The sequence below is a fragment of the Diplotaxodon limnothrissa genome, linkage group LG1 (assembly GCF_057381915.1).
Source record: "Diplotaxodon limnothrissa isolate DT_005_m linkage group LG1, D_limnothrissa_male_GT1.1, whole genome shotgun sequence".
Classification (NCBI taxonomy): domain Eukaryota; kingdom Metazoa; phylum Chordata; class Actinopteri; order Cichliformes; family Cichlidae; genus Diplotaxodon; species Diplotaxodon limnothrissa.
In genome coordinates this window covers 15,232,923-15,244,721 of record NC_140596.1, presented here as the reverse complement: position 1 = coordinate 15,244,721, position 11,799 = coordinate 15,232,923, and the positions used below count along the sequence as shown (strand labels likewise).

Genomic DNA, 11,799 nt, shown 5'->3' with positions numbered 1-11,799 from the left:
GGTATCATGGAGTAACTGGCTAAAGCTGCACACCCTGTACAATAACTTATTAACCAGTTTCATCACAAACTGGCTGGAAAGGTACAAAAGTAAGAGAGAACAGAGGTGCAGGGGAGAGAGAGTCAGTATAAAACTCAGGTGCATCACATTGGTTGTTTTTTTTTAAACCACTTCTACATGTGTTGCATTTACATTCTCCTGGCTGGCATGAGAACAACTCTTTGGAAAATACAACCTTGCCAGTTCACAAACACACATGTAGACATTGGAAAATAATGGAATAGGACAGAACACTTATGTACAAAAGAAGGTGGGAGAAAAATAGTGACCTGAACTTGGTGAAAAAGACCACTGAAATCACTGGATTATCATCTCAACAGAGAGGTGTACAGCTTAAATATTATAGCTCAATAACCAGCATTGGATTAAATATCAGTCTGAAAGCGCAAACAACTTTTCATCGGATTGCTAGACTAGTTACAATACACTTAGAAGTATATTTTTAATAAAATACCAGCACAGCAGAAGTTATCGTACGCAACAGTTGTTTTTCTAGCAATTTTACTACCTGTTTAAGTTCCTAAATTGTTTGAGCTTTCAGACAGCAGTACCAGTAGTTCAAAAAGAGTTTTGTGCCACAATGTCACAAAAAGGCCACAATTAACTCCCTGGTCACAACACAGGTCTAAACAAGACCTGTATGATGTAAAAGGTGTTTACACAAGTGTCTGTGCTCAATGCAACAGGTCCGAGTTTTAGCAAAAATCACTGTTTAGCAAAGAAAACAACGGAAACACAACGGGTTGTGTATTGGCTGAGACTATCAGCGTGGTGTCTGTGCTGTTGCTGTAAACAAATAAAGAAAAACACATGCTATTTCGGATTAACATGTATAAAACACACAAAGAAAAGCCTGGGTCATCTCTCTACAAGATATGGCAGATGAGTTTAGTACACAAGTCTCTCTGAACGACTTAAGGGAAGAGTACCGTGTGCGAACCCAACAAGCAGCAAATGGTAAAACCAAACAACATAAAAACAATATGAAAGAAGGAATTACAGGCAAGAGCGCCTACAGTAAAGCAAACCCATAAAAAAATAAAAGAGAAATTCAGTAACACTGAGTTCACAGTATCTTAAAGTAACCAAGAGATCATCTTTCAGAGAAAGAGGGTAAGATGGCTTCTCAAAATGTGAAATGCACACACATTTTGTTGTGTACCAAAGGCCTTTTAAATTACATAGATTTTTTTTTAACTATCAAGTGAAATAAAGCAAGTGTCTGTTACCCAGTTTCAAACTATTCCACATATTTAACGCAACAGGCACTTGGTTGGTCTAACAAAACACTGAAATTCAAAGAGGTGGGAATGCTCTATCATGTAACGAGGGGCCAAACGAGAAGAAACTGATGTAAGTTGTTTTCTAGATTTCCTTGGTGTGGAAAAGCATCCCTCCACCTCCCTCCAAGTCACAATTTTGCTGACTGTCAACAGGTGTTAGATTCTACTGTAAAACAGGAGCAAGAAAACCGTGTGACTCTTAAAGGCCAGAATGAGGTCTGATGAAGTTTTACACCATCTCCTCCCAGAACACAAACAGGTCAGGCAAATCATTATGTAAACACCCTGCCCTGAAATACAACTGTGAGGAAAGTGTAGCTTTCAATATAAAACTGCAACTAAGTGTGATAAACTTGATCAATGTTCCAGCACTGATTAAGTTTAGCTTGCAATTCGACATACCTAACTTAATAGCCAAATCATTCAAAAGGATCTGGCATGAACATATTGTAGGCGTGTATGTATTTGACTTTTAAAATAAAAAAACTTCAAATTACTACTGAAGGTTTGCGTGGAGTCATCTGGCTTTACTTTTAATATTTGGGAGCTTTTAGGAAATGTTATTCCCTGAAGTAAGAAAGCGCTTCTCCTTTGGTCACATCATCGCTTAAGGCTTCGTTAAAAAAATAAAATAAAAATGAAACAAGCAAACCAGGTAGTCACTGTGTTGAGTAACAAAAAAGAACATGTAACAAGGCTGAGAGCGATGGTCTGGTAAGCCATTGCTAGTGAGGAACTTGGTTGAATGATTCTTCTAGTTGAATGGCTACTGTGTTTTGGTCCACCTGCAGAGAACATAAAGACAATGACAACAACCCAGGATGTTATAATCACACATACATACAAATAAATAAATATATAACAGAAACTGTGTCAGGAAGTAAGAAATGTTGTCAAAAAAGTAAAAAAAAAAAATGTCTCCGTGTGGGAGAGTATATTAATAATGATCAGCTGCCACTTTCAAACACTGGAAATAACACACACACACACACACACACACACACACACACACACACACACTGATTTTTTTTTTTTTAAACACAGGAAAAAAAAACCCACCTCACTGATTAAGCCCAGTTGCACCAACTCTACGGACAAGTCTTGAAAGTTCTCATCTGAAAGACATACCAATGTAGTTTGTAACAGTAATTCACAGTCACAACTTCAGCACACACACCCATGAAGCTAAAGCTAATAAAAGTGTTAAGTACCCCCACACACACACCACATAAGATGAATTAAAAAAACAACAACTACTCTGGTTGCTCTTTGCACCACTAAAACATTTTTGTGGTATGGCTGTGCAAATTTTAAATGTTATAAGGCAACAAGCATCTAGTATTGAGGGGGCCGGAAGAGATTTATCAAATTAGAAGAAAAGGACAAAAGTGGTTCTGCCAGGTCAAAAACTGTTAAACCATGTTTGTCTCTTTTTGAAGTCTTAGTATCTCCCAACTCTTCTTTCTACAGCCATAAAAAACAAAAACAAATCTAATCTAGTTTTATCTAGTTTGTCAACATCTACTCCCGTTCTTTCTTTTTCACAGCAATATGCGACTATACACACTGTTTACCTAAAAACTGGCAGAAAATGTCAGATAAAGGTGCTTACATAATTGCTAGGTTGCTCAGAATACATTAAGACATTGGTAAAATGTTCAGAACAAAGTATTATCACAAATTTTGTTGCCTACTTCCTTCCAAGACCACCTGTTTGGTTATAACCTAATGTTTTGAAACTTTTTCCATTATCGCTATAGTGGCTGCACTACTCTGTGCTTTGTGTGGTTTGTCATGGTCTGTCAATTTTTAATAACACAGCTGTCAATTTATAACTATACCAGGAATGTGGCTGGGACAACACAAGCTGCAGGAGGAGATAGAGGATCCAATAACTTTGACATTAACAAACACACCCATGGGCCCCAGCTACATGAAGAGGGGCTTGATATTCAAGTTCAGGGTGAGGCTTCCTCACTTGTTTGCTCCTTGTGGTCTGGTATTAAGTCATTTAACAAAATTAGCACCCATTTACCTTTAATGTAAACATGCTTTACTTGTATATATGTTGTAGCAGGATTTAACCATGCAAAATGCAAGGTGGTGAAATCTGAGTGGCTCAATGTGAGTTAGAGCTTGCAAGAACAAGGCATGATTAGTAAGTGTGGGTGCGCGTGGAGGTAAAGTTTCATCAAGTATTTCAGTGGCATTTGGGTGCAAGTGTCCAAAAGAAGACATATGGTGTGAGAAACAGAAAATGCTAAAGAGATAGAGTAAAGTGAATGCATGCGAGTATGTGACAAACTGAGTCTGTGACAAACTGAGTCTGTAAATGAGAGACAGGGGGATGAAAGCCCGGGAAGAAATGAGCAGATCTTGACACAGGAGGTGACAGCTGTCAGCTGCAGCCTTTCACAGGCCTGACATTCTCCACACGCCTGCAACATTACACATGCCTACCATACCTGTTTGTGCATGTGCATTAGATCAGATCACACTGCCAGTTGTATGTTATATTCTCATTTGCCTCCCTTCAAGCTTCTACTTGTCTTTCAAAAACTAGCAAAATTAAAAAAACAAAAACAAAACCCTTTTCTTTTTCCATAATGAAGACTGATCAGATTTCAGCATTTGTAAAGCCAGTAAGGCAACCATCTAATAAAAGCACGTCAAATAAAATTTTAAAATAAGCACAAGATTTTCATGACACACAAGCGACAGCTAGTCTTCCAGCCTAAAATAGTCATGCACACTGTATACATTGTGACGCCATTCAAGCTCTCTCTGGAACTTTACTCTCACTTTCCTACATGCCTCAGTACAAACACGTGGAGACAGATACTTCATGTTAAAAGTAATAAAAATCACACTCAGATATTTACAACCTCGTCAACCTTGTTTACCAATACATGCAAATGAAATTCTATCATTAACCCTAAATGCAAACCTATCGACAAAATACTTATTCTTTATAAAAACCTCACTCTGAAGTCTGACATGTTTACAACCTCTACCAGAGGCCATTAAGGTTTAGCTGATGGAAATTTTAAATATTGTTTTTTTTTGTGTGTTTATAAAGCAAGTCTTCCAAATTTTCTATACTTGACCGACAACAGCGTTGAGCTTTTTCAAGCTCATTACACATGTGTCACCATGTCATATGAACTGATAATAAGATATGAAATATGTTGATCTTACGAGGTAACATGTCACAGCTTAGATGTCTATTCAGTTTATCCTCCATTTTCAGCAGTAATGTAAGCTAAAAGGACAGAAACAGATTGAGAAAAGGTTATTTTCATTTCAAGTTGTTGCAGCAGGGTTGTTGTATTTTGAATTATTTTAAAAATAAAAAGAGAAAACTGCTAATGTTATAACTCTTACATGATACTTTGCTCCCTCTTCGACAGGCTCAAAGCTGCACTGCATCTGAATAATCTGCAGAAAAAGAAGAGCAGTCACAATAGAACTTTATATGATGCGCTGTGTCTTCATTCAGTGGCCAGTTCAATGTCCATTATGCCGGTATAAGTTGTTTTACACACCTTCCGTGTCTCAAGCTCTGAAGGTTCAGGCGTTGGGGATTTGACTGGAGGGATGACTACAGGAGATTTAATAGTCTCCTTCTGAGTCTGATGTGGACAGGGCAGCCCAAATGCCGTCATTGGATAAATACCATTCCTGATCAAAAGAGAGAAAAAAGAAAGGAAAATGTGGAGAAAACATAAAAAAGAAACAAAGTGAACTGATAAGACAATGGAATAAGAATGGGAATTGGATAAATCAGTGTATTTATTTTCTTTGCAAGCTCCTTTGACAATAAATATGGTTAATAGTTGAAGACAAAGGCCCAAAACACAACATTTTATTTTTTTAACAAATAATAGCCACAAAATCTAAGATACTGAAAATATCAAAAATAGTATCACATCATATAGTACTTTAAAAGATAAGTGGAGGCAGTACAAAAAACAGTCAGATGGCCCACTGCTGCCTCCTTGTGGCCAGACCCATTTTTGAGCACAGGGTTAATAGCAGTAGCTGTGCATTTACCTCACATCCTCCAAAAACTTGTCCAGCTCCAAAGCTGGAAACTGTGAAAGCCTACAGAAAAAAAGGGAATAGTACTTTTTTGAACCATTTGAGAAAATATTTAATATATTATAATGATTAATGAAAAATACAAAAAACTAATATATATATATATATATATACACATATATATATATATATATATATATATATATACACATATACATATATATATATATATACACATATACATATATATATATATACACATATACATATATATATATATACACATATACATATATATATATATACACATATACATATATATATATATACACATATACATATATATATATATATATATATATATATATATATATATATATATATATATATACACATATACATATATATATATATATATATATATATAGCGGGGGGTTATTTGACAACCCTTCAGCTATTATATTATATTGCTGAATAAGCAGTAGGTTCTACTACTACACAACCTAGAGAATACTTTATATCACTGATGTTACTGCTATAAGGTGCAAAATAAAAACATAATTTTAGATGTTCAGTTAAACTACAACACGAATATCAGCCTTTGGCACTTACTTGAGCTGAACATCCTCTTTGGTCTCGGCAACAACCAGGTTTGGGTCCAGTTTCTTAGTGATCTCCTCGAGGGCATTCTCAGGAATCATGTCTGGGCAATTAAATTAACATAAAAGTAAATATCTTTAAATTTACACTTGCATACATGCTTGTTGCTGCATCTGTTCAAGAGGCAGGAAATGACACCATTAGTCACACTAGCTTGCGACCTGTTTTGCTCAGTACCACACCACAAAAAGATGATAATGAATTAGCAGAAAAAAACCTTATGAAACTTGCAGTGCAATATGTTTATCACACTGTTAACAATGCAGTTTAAAGTTATGTTTCTAAATTTGCTTGTTCAGTTTTAAAAAAATGTCTTCTTCATGAGAGGTTTGCAAGTTTTAAGCCTGATAAAACTTTGTTTTTGGTGGGGGGAAGGGACTTACGTTGATGGCTGACAATACAGTGTGCAGCCAGCAGTTTTAAGAGCGGTACTTCAAAGAGAGCCTGGTTAAAAAGAAGCTCCCGGGCTGTAGGTCTGGCAAGAGGGTCACATTCCAGGCACTTCTGGATTAATTCCTATATAACATAAGAAAAAACCCAACAATTAGGTGATCTCCTGTGTGCAAGCACTTGGCAACAGTGGGAAGGAAAAACTCCCTTTTAACAGGTAGAAAACATTTGGCAGAACCAGGAGAGGGAGGGGCATACATCTGCCGCAACCGGTTGAGGGTGAGGGAGGGAGGCAGGAAAAGGAAACAAAAACTATAATATACAGAAGAAATGGGAATGAGACAAAGCATTTTTTGAGCATGCAATTTAATGAAAGTAATGCTTAAACTGAAACACCTCATCAAAAGTTTAGGACCAAATGTTTAGGACCACGAGGCCAAATCTGTGCAAAAATGTGGATTCAATGTCATTTTCTGTCAGATACTCACACTGTCATGACGTTCTGATGGCAAAGGCAAAAAAAAAATAAAAACGTTCCCTTTTTGAACACGGTGAGGTTGTTGAACTGCATAAACAGGGCCTCTCGCAGCACGCCATCACTGCTGAGGTGGGACGCAGTAAGACAGTCATTTGGAATTTCTTAAATGATCCTGAGGGTTGTGGTTAATTGGAAGAACCAAAAAAAAAAATTTCACCAGCACTGAGCCGGAGGATCTAATTGGCTGTCGTTCAAGACACTGGATGGTCCTCAACCCAAATTAAGGCTGTTACTGGTGCAGACTGCAGCCCCATAAACATCAGACAGCATCTGAGACTGAAGGCCTTCAAAAAAATGGTGTGAGGTGCTTTTTCCTTCAGTGGAACAATGGAGCTTCAAGACGGCCACTGGTTATGTCCAGAAAAATGTTTTGTCTTACTCCCATTTCTTGTTGCAGTATGTTGAAGCTCTACTTGGAACCTTGTTAAGATCCAACCATGCAAAATATGATTTTTTGCTATTTTTTTAAGAGGTGTTAAACTTTTGATCATGACTGAATAAAGATGCTGATGCCTACAAACACACAATATACTGAATCTCACCCTCTGCAGTGGGTCCTCCAGTAACTGTATGGCATTGTTGATGGCCTCCTGAGAAACATGAGAAGAGTCTCCATTCCCCTGAATCTCCAACAGTGCCATCTGCAACACATCAGCACTCATTAACAGACAGCTCTGGGAAACAGTTTAAGCTCTTATATATCATATACTACGGGTCCCATCTCACCTCTAAGGCACACATGCCAAAGGAGTAGATGTCTGCGGCTGTAGTAACATCAACATCTACAATGGGAAAAGACAGCATGTACATATATTACATCGTAATCTAGACTAAGACCTATGATCCAATAATCAAAAGTGCGTCTTTGACAGCTGACCAAAAAACCCCCAAAAACCAAAAAAAAAAACAAAAAAAAAACCCCAACCCAAAAAGAGATATTAATAAGAGCATACATGATCCTGTTGCATGAAGTACTTTGTGCTTGCAATTTCAATGGAAAAATAACTGTGCAATAAGCAAAAATATTAGAATAGGGCATAAGAATTTAGTATGCCTCCAAGGACCTCTTCCTTACATTTTATATTGTTCTAATACTTTGATGTTATATACATTTACATAAAATACTGTTTGTATAAAAATACAAGCTTGCCATATTTTATTTAACAGAAAGGGTTTTGAAGAGAAAAACGTGTACTCTCTTAAACTAAAGCAAAGAAAATGAAATATGGAACACCCTGACTTTTCAATCATGTTACTATAATAAAAATATTTTTGTGAGAAAGCTGAAGTTCATGTGTTTAAACATGTTTTCCAACAGAGCTGTATCATAGGTATAAATTGCTAATATCAGTAATAAGAGAAAATCTACCTCCATATTCCGGAGCAAAGAAGTGCAAATTTTTCTGTTCCTCGGTACAAGTCTTTACGTGGTTGTTAATGGTGTCTGGAGCAACTGCAAATGAGATAAGGACAATTATTTTCAGAATACACAGAAGGATGAGAGAAAAAGTAAGAAAAGTCTGAAAAGTAAGCATAGGATAGGAAGAAGCAAAACTGCAAACTGAAAAAAAAAGTAATGAAACAAAAAAACAAAAACAAGAAAGATAAGCGATGAAAAGATGAACCAAATTCATAAACTAGCGATGTAAATATTACCTTCTGTTGTTTAAACTTTAGTGTGGGATTGTCTGGAGGCTTTGTGGTTACACTTGAGTCACTGTAGCCATATTTACACTCAGAAAATTGGTTTTCTAAACCACATTATGCACAACTTTTGTTCCCTCATATGATGTGCAGGACTGGTTTGTACAAGAACAAGGCAAAGATTTGACCATTATATAAGAAGTCTGAACTCCTCAAAGTCTATTTCCTGCTCAGCTTGCAAACTAAAAGCAATAATAGGGGCTGTGTATTAAATATACATTTAACACTGGCAAGACTTGAACACTTGAACATTGTTTCTTGTTCTTTTGTACATAAAATCACATAAATTTCCTGTTTAATTCTACGAAAACTTTGGTTCTTAATCCATAATTTATTATAATTTGACTCCTTTACTGTTGCTTTGCCTTCACTACCTAAAACGCAGGGGATGAAACCTGTGTAATTTTATACCTGATCCAATCTTGATGAGGCCGTTGTGCTGAATGAAGACAGTGTCACAGGTCAGGTTGCCATGGATGATGGGAGGATCACAGGAGTGAAGATAACTGCATATCAGGAAAAAAAGAAAAAGAAATTACAATTACATACAATGTACTGGATTTCTATCAATGTGAGTGTATATTAAAATAAAAGAACATTTTTAAAAATGACCTTAGAGCTGAAAGAATCTGCGTGCACCATCTCTTCCAAGCCTATAGGATCATACAATTTATCAGAGCAATTTCTAGTTGGTTTCCAAAATGGCTTGACATTTAACCAAATAATAAGAAGCACATATTTGTTACTATAATATGAAAACTACGCTTTGCTCCAGAAAGACAGTCCCACATTCTGGCTTTAAACACAGTTACTTTTTACCTTTAGAGAAGACTTTTCATATATTCTAGTACATATGCAGTATTATAAAGTCTTTTTTTTTACCTTTTCATTCATGGTCTTGTGATTCTTCTTTGTCTTTTTCAGAAACTGCTTCAAGCTTCCAGATGACATATATTCAGTAATAAAAATCACCTTAGGGAGATAAAGAAGTGTGTAGAAAACACAAAGAGAGACATTGTTCAAATGTAAACTGTGATTATTTCAGGGCAATAGTAATAATTCTTATGGAGTTGACAGAATATGAAACAATGTCTCCAAAAGCCTGAGACTCACCCTGGCCCCGTTGTCCTTTTTGTCAGCCCAGTATTTGTGAAACTTGACAATGTTGGCATGCTCCAAATGGATCAGGTTATCAAATACAGCCTCTACCTTCTCCTAAATCCAAGAATAAAGGACAGAAAGCATAGCAGTTATAATAAAATAGTACAAAATGTTGCTTTTCCACTTGCTCATAGAGAGTTCCTGTAAAGTAGCTCCCGATGACATCACTCATAGAATTCAAAAAATGCCACAGCGTCACTATGAACTTTGTAACAATGTGCCTGATCACTTTGTAACAATGTGCCTGATCACTTTGTAACAATGTGCCTGATCACTTTGTAACAATGTGCCTCACCTCCAGCATTTTGAAATTTTTCCTCTCTGAGATCTTAACTTCATTCCAAACTACTTCCACTCCTTCTTCTGTGTCCATAGCCAAGTATGCAGCATCAATCCCTGGGACGTTACGCTGATTCACCTACATTTAAAGGGAAGAGCGGCTCATGAGGTCAGATGTTTTACTACCAAAATGAAGCAGATATCAAAAACACCTTCCTCAAGTTTTGTGTTTTCGTCATCTTTTTTTATTCTCTCCAGCATTTTGTTTTCATCTATGCCTCATTTTATAGTTTACCTCAATGATCCACCCTTACCTCTTCTTTACGTTTCTGCCAGCGGCCACAAGGGCTCTCTTCCAGAATATATGATTCATCTTCACTTTCGTCCTCATCCTCTGTCGCTGAGATAGTACTAGGCTGGACAGAGGACACAGATGGAGACACAGAGGGTCCACTTTGTACCTGGTGGGTAGTACTGGACATGTTTCCTGATGTGAGCTCTGGCTTTCCCTCAGTACAGGGAGTTCCCCTCTCCTCTGACTCAGACATCATAACACACAGGTTCTGAGTTGAAACAAGTGACACAATGTCTCTTTCTTGTTTCTCCTTTCTCTGTTTGAACGAGTCACACATCCATCTTCTTCTCAGGCAGGCTTTTCAACAACGTAGCGATCAGAAGGGAGGACTGTAAACAATAACACATATGTATAGAACGTGAGAGGGCTTCTATGGTTTTTTTTTTTTTTTATATAACAAGGACAACGTGTTCTAAGAGGTAGAAGAGTTGAGAATCATTCCCATTTATGTCCATATCGTGTGTTAATAACATCTGTATTGATTAAAAATGGCTGTTCAACATCCAAAGGTGTTTTCACGAAGAATGGATGAGTCGTTAGTGCTAATAAATTAGCTACAATTCTTTCCAAGTAGTAAGAAGTTAAGATGCATTCAGGATGCATTAGCAAAATTTGTAATTCACATTTCCTCTCCGACTCTAGTTTCTTTACCTATAATTGTGTGTTTAAGTTACTGAGAGAGGAAGCCCTGCGCTTTACTGATAGCTTAGACGCAAAATGACATTACTGTTACAGGAGACTAAATAACTCGTGTAAGTGAACTTATTTGGTTAGGTTCCTGCTAGTGTTCAATGTTAGCTTAAAGTTCAACCACCCACTCCTTGGCTAACTTTCCCCAGGCTAACAAGCTAATGAAAGGTAAATAAACAGATTGCCAACATAAAAAGTTGAACAGCAACATACTAACGTCTTACCGTAGATCACGAGAGCACCGCAAAGTTAACAAACAGCCCAGGGTTACATACTGATGGAAAAGCTGCAAAGAGACGGCAATATAAAAAATGTTAGTTCGCCATAAAAAATGTTGCAGGGTTTCAAGTCCCTTTCGCACAGCATAAGTGGGAGGGGCGGGGCAACACTTGAGGAGCGCTTGCTTGCGCACAGAAAACGCAGAGCGGTGAGTACGTCGAATAACGCAATTTAAAAATGTTACACAAAAAGGCTACATTATTTTTGTCCAAAGCACTAGGCCGGAGTTCGAAATTTAGCTGTGTCTGGGTCCATAATTCCCCTCGATGTTGTGTGGGAGTGGTTAATATTTTTATCCAAACTTAACAACGCATGATCTAACAGACACACACAAAGAAAGAAACAAAATGTTGTGTCTG

The 11,799-nt window shown here is 37.0% G+C and overlaps 1 protein-coding gene across 1 annotated transcript; it reads right to left on the bottom strand.

The window, feature by feature from the left end:
* Window positions 1-521: 521 nt before the first annotated feature.
* LOC146639548 (nuclear receptor-binding protein-like) lies at window positions 522-11,509 on the bottom strand. The gene is made up of 18 exons (XM_085369660.1): window positions 11,386-11,509; window positions 10,431-10,800; window positions 10,133-10,255; window positions 9,790-9,891; window positions 9,559-9,648; window positions 9,289-9,329; window positions 9,088-9,182; window positions 8,342-8,425; window positions 7,699-7,754; window positions 7,515-7,613; window positions 6,428-6,560; window positions 5,997-6,087; window positions 5,397-5,447; window positions 4,889-5,024; window positions 4,728-4,781; window positions 4,542-4,605; window positions 2,403-2,458; window positions 522-2,128 (listed from the first exon to the last, which is right to left on the bottom strand). Exons 2-18 carry the CDS (start codon window positions 10,746-10,748, stop codon window positions 2,069-2,071), a joined length of 1,653 nt encoding a protein of 550 aa, XP_085225786.1. The 5' UTR covers window positions 10,749-10,800; window positions 11,386-11,509; the 3' UTR covers window positions 522-2,068.
* Between the last annotated feature and the right edge of the window lie 290 nt (window positions 11,510-11,799).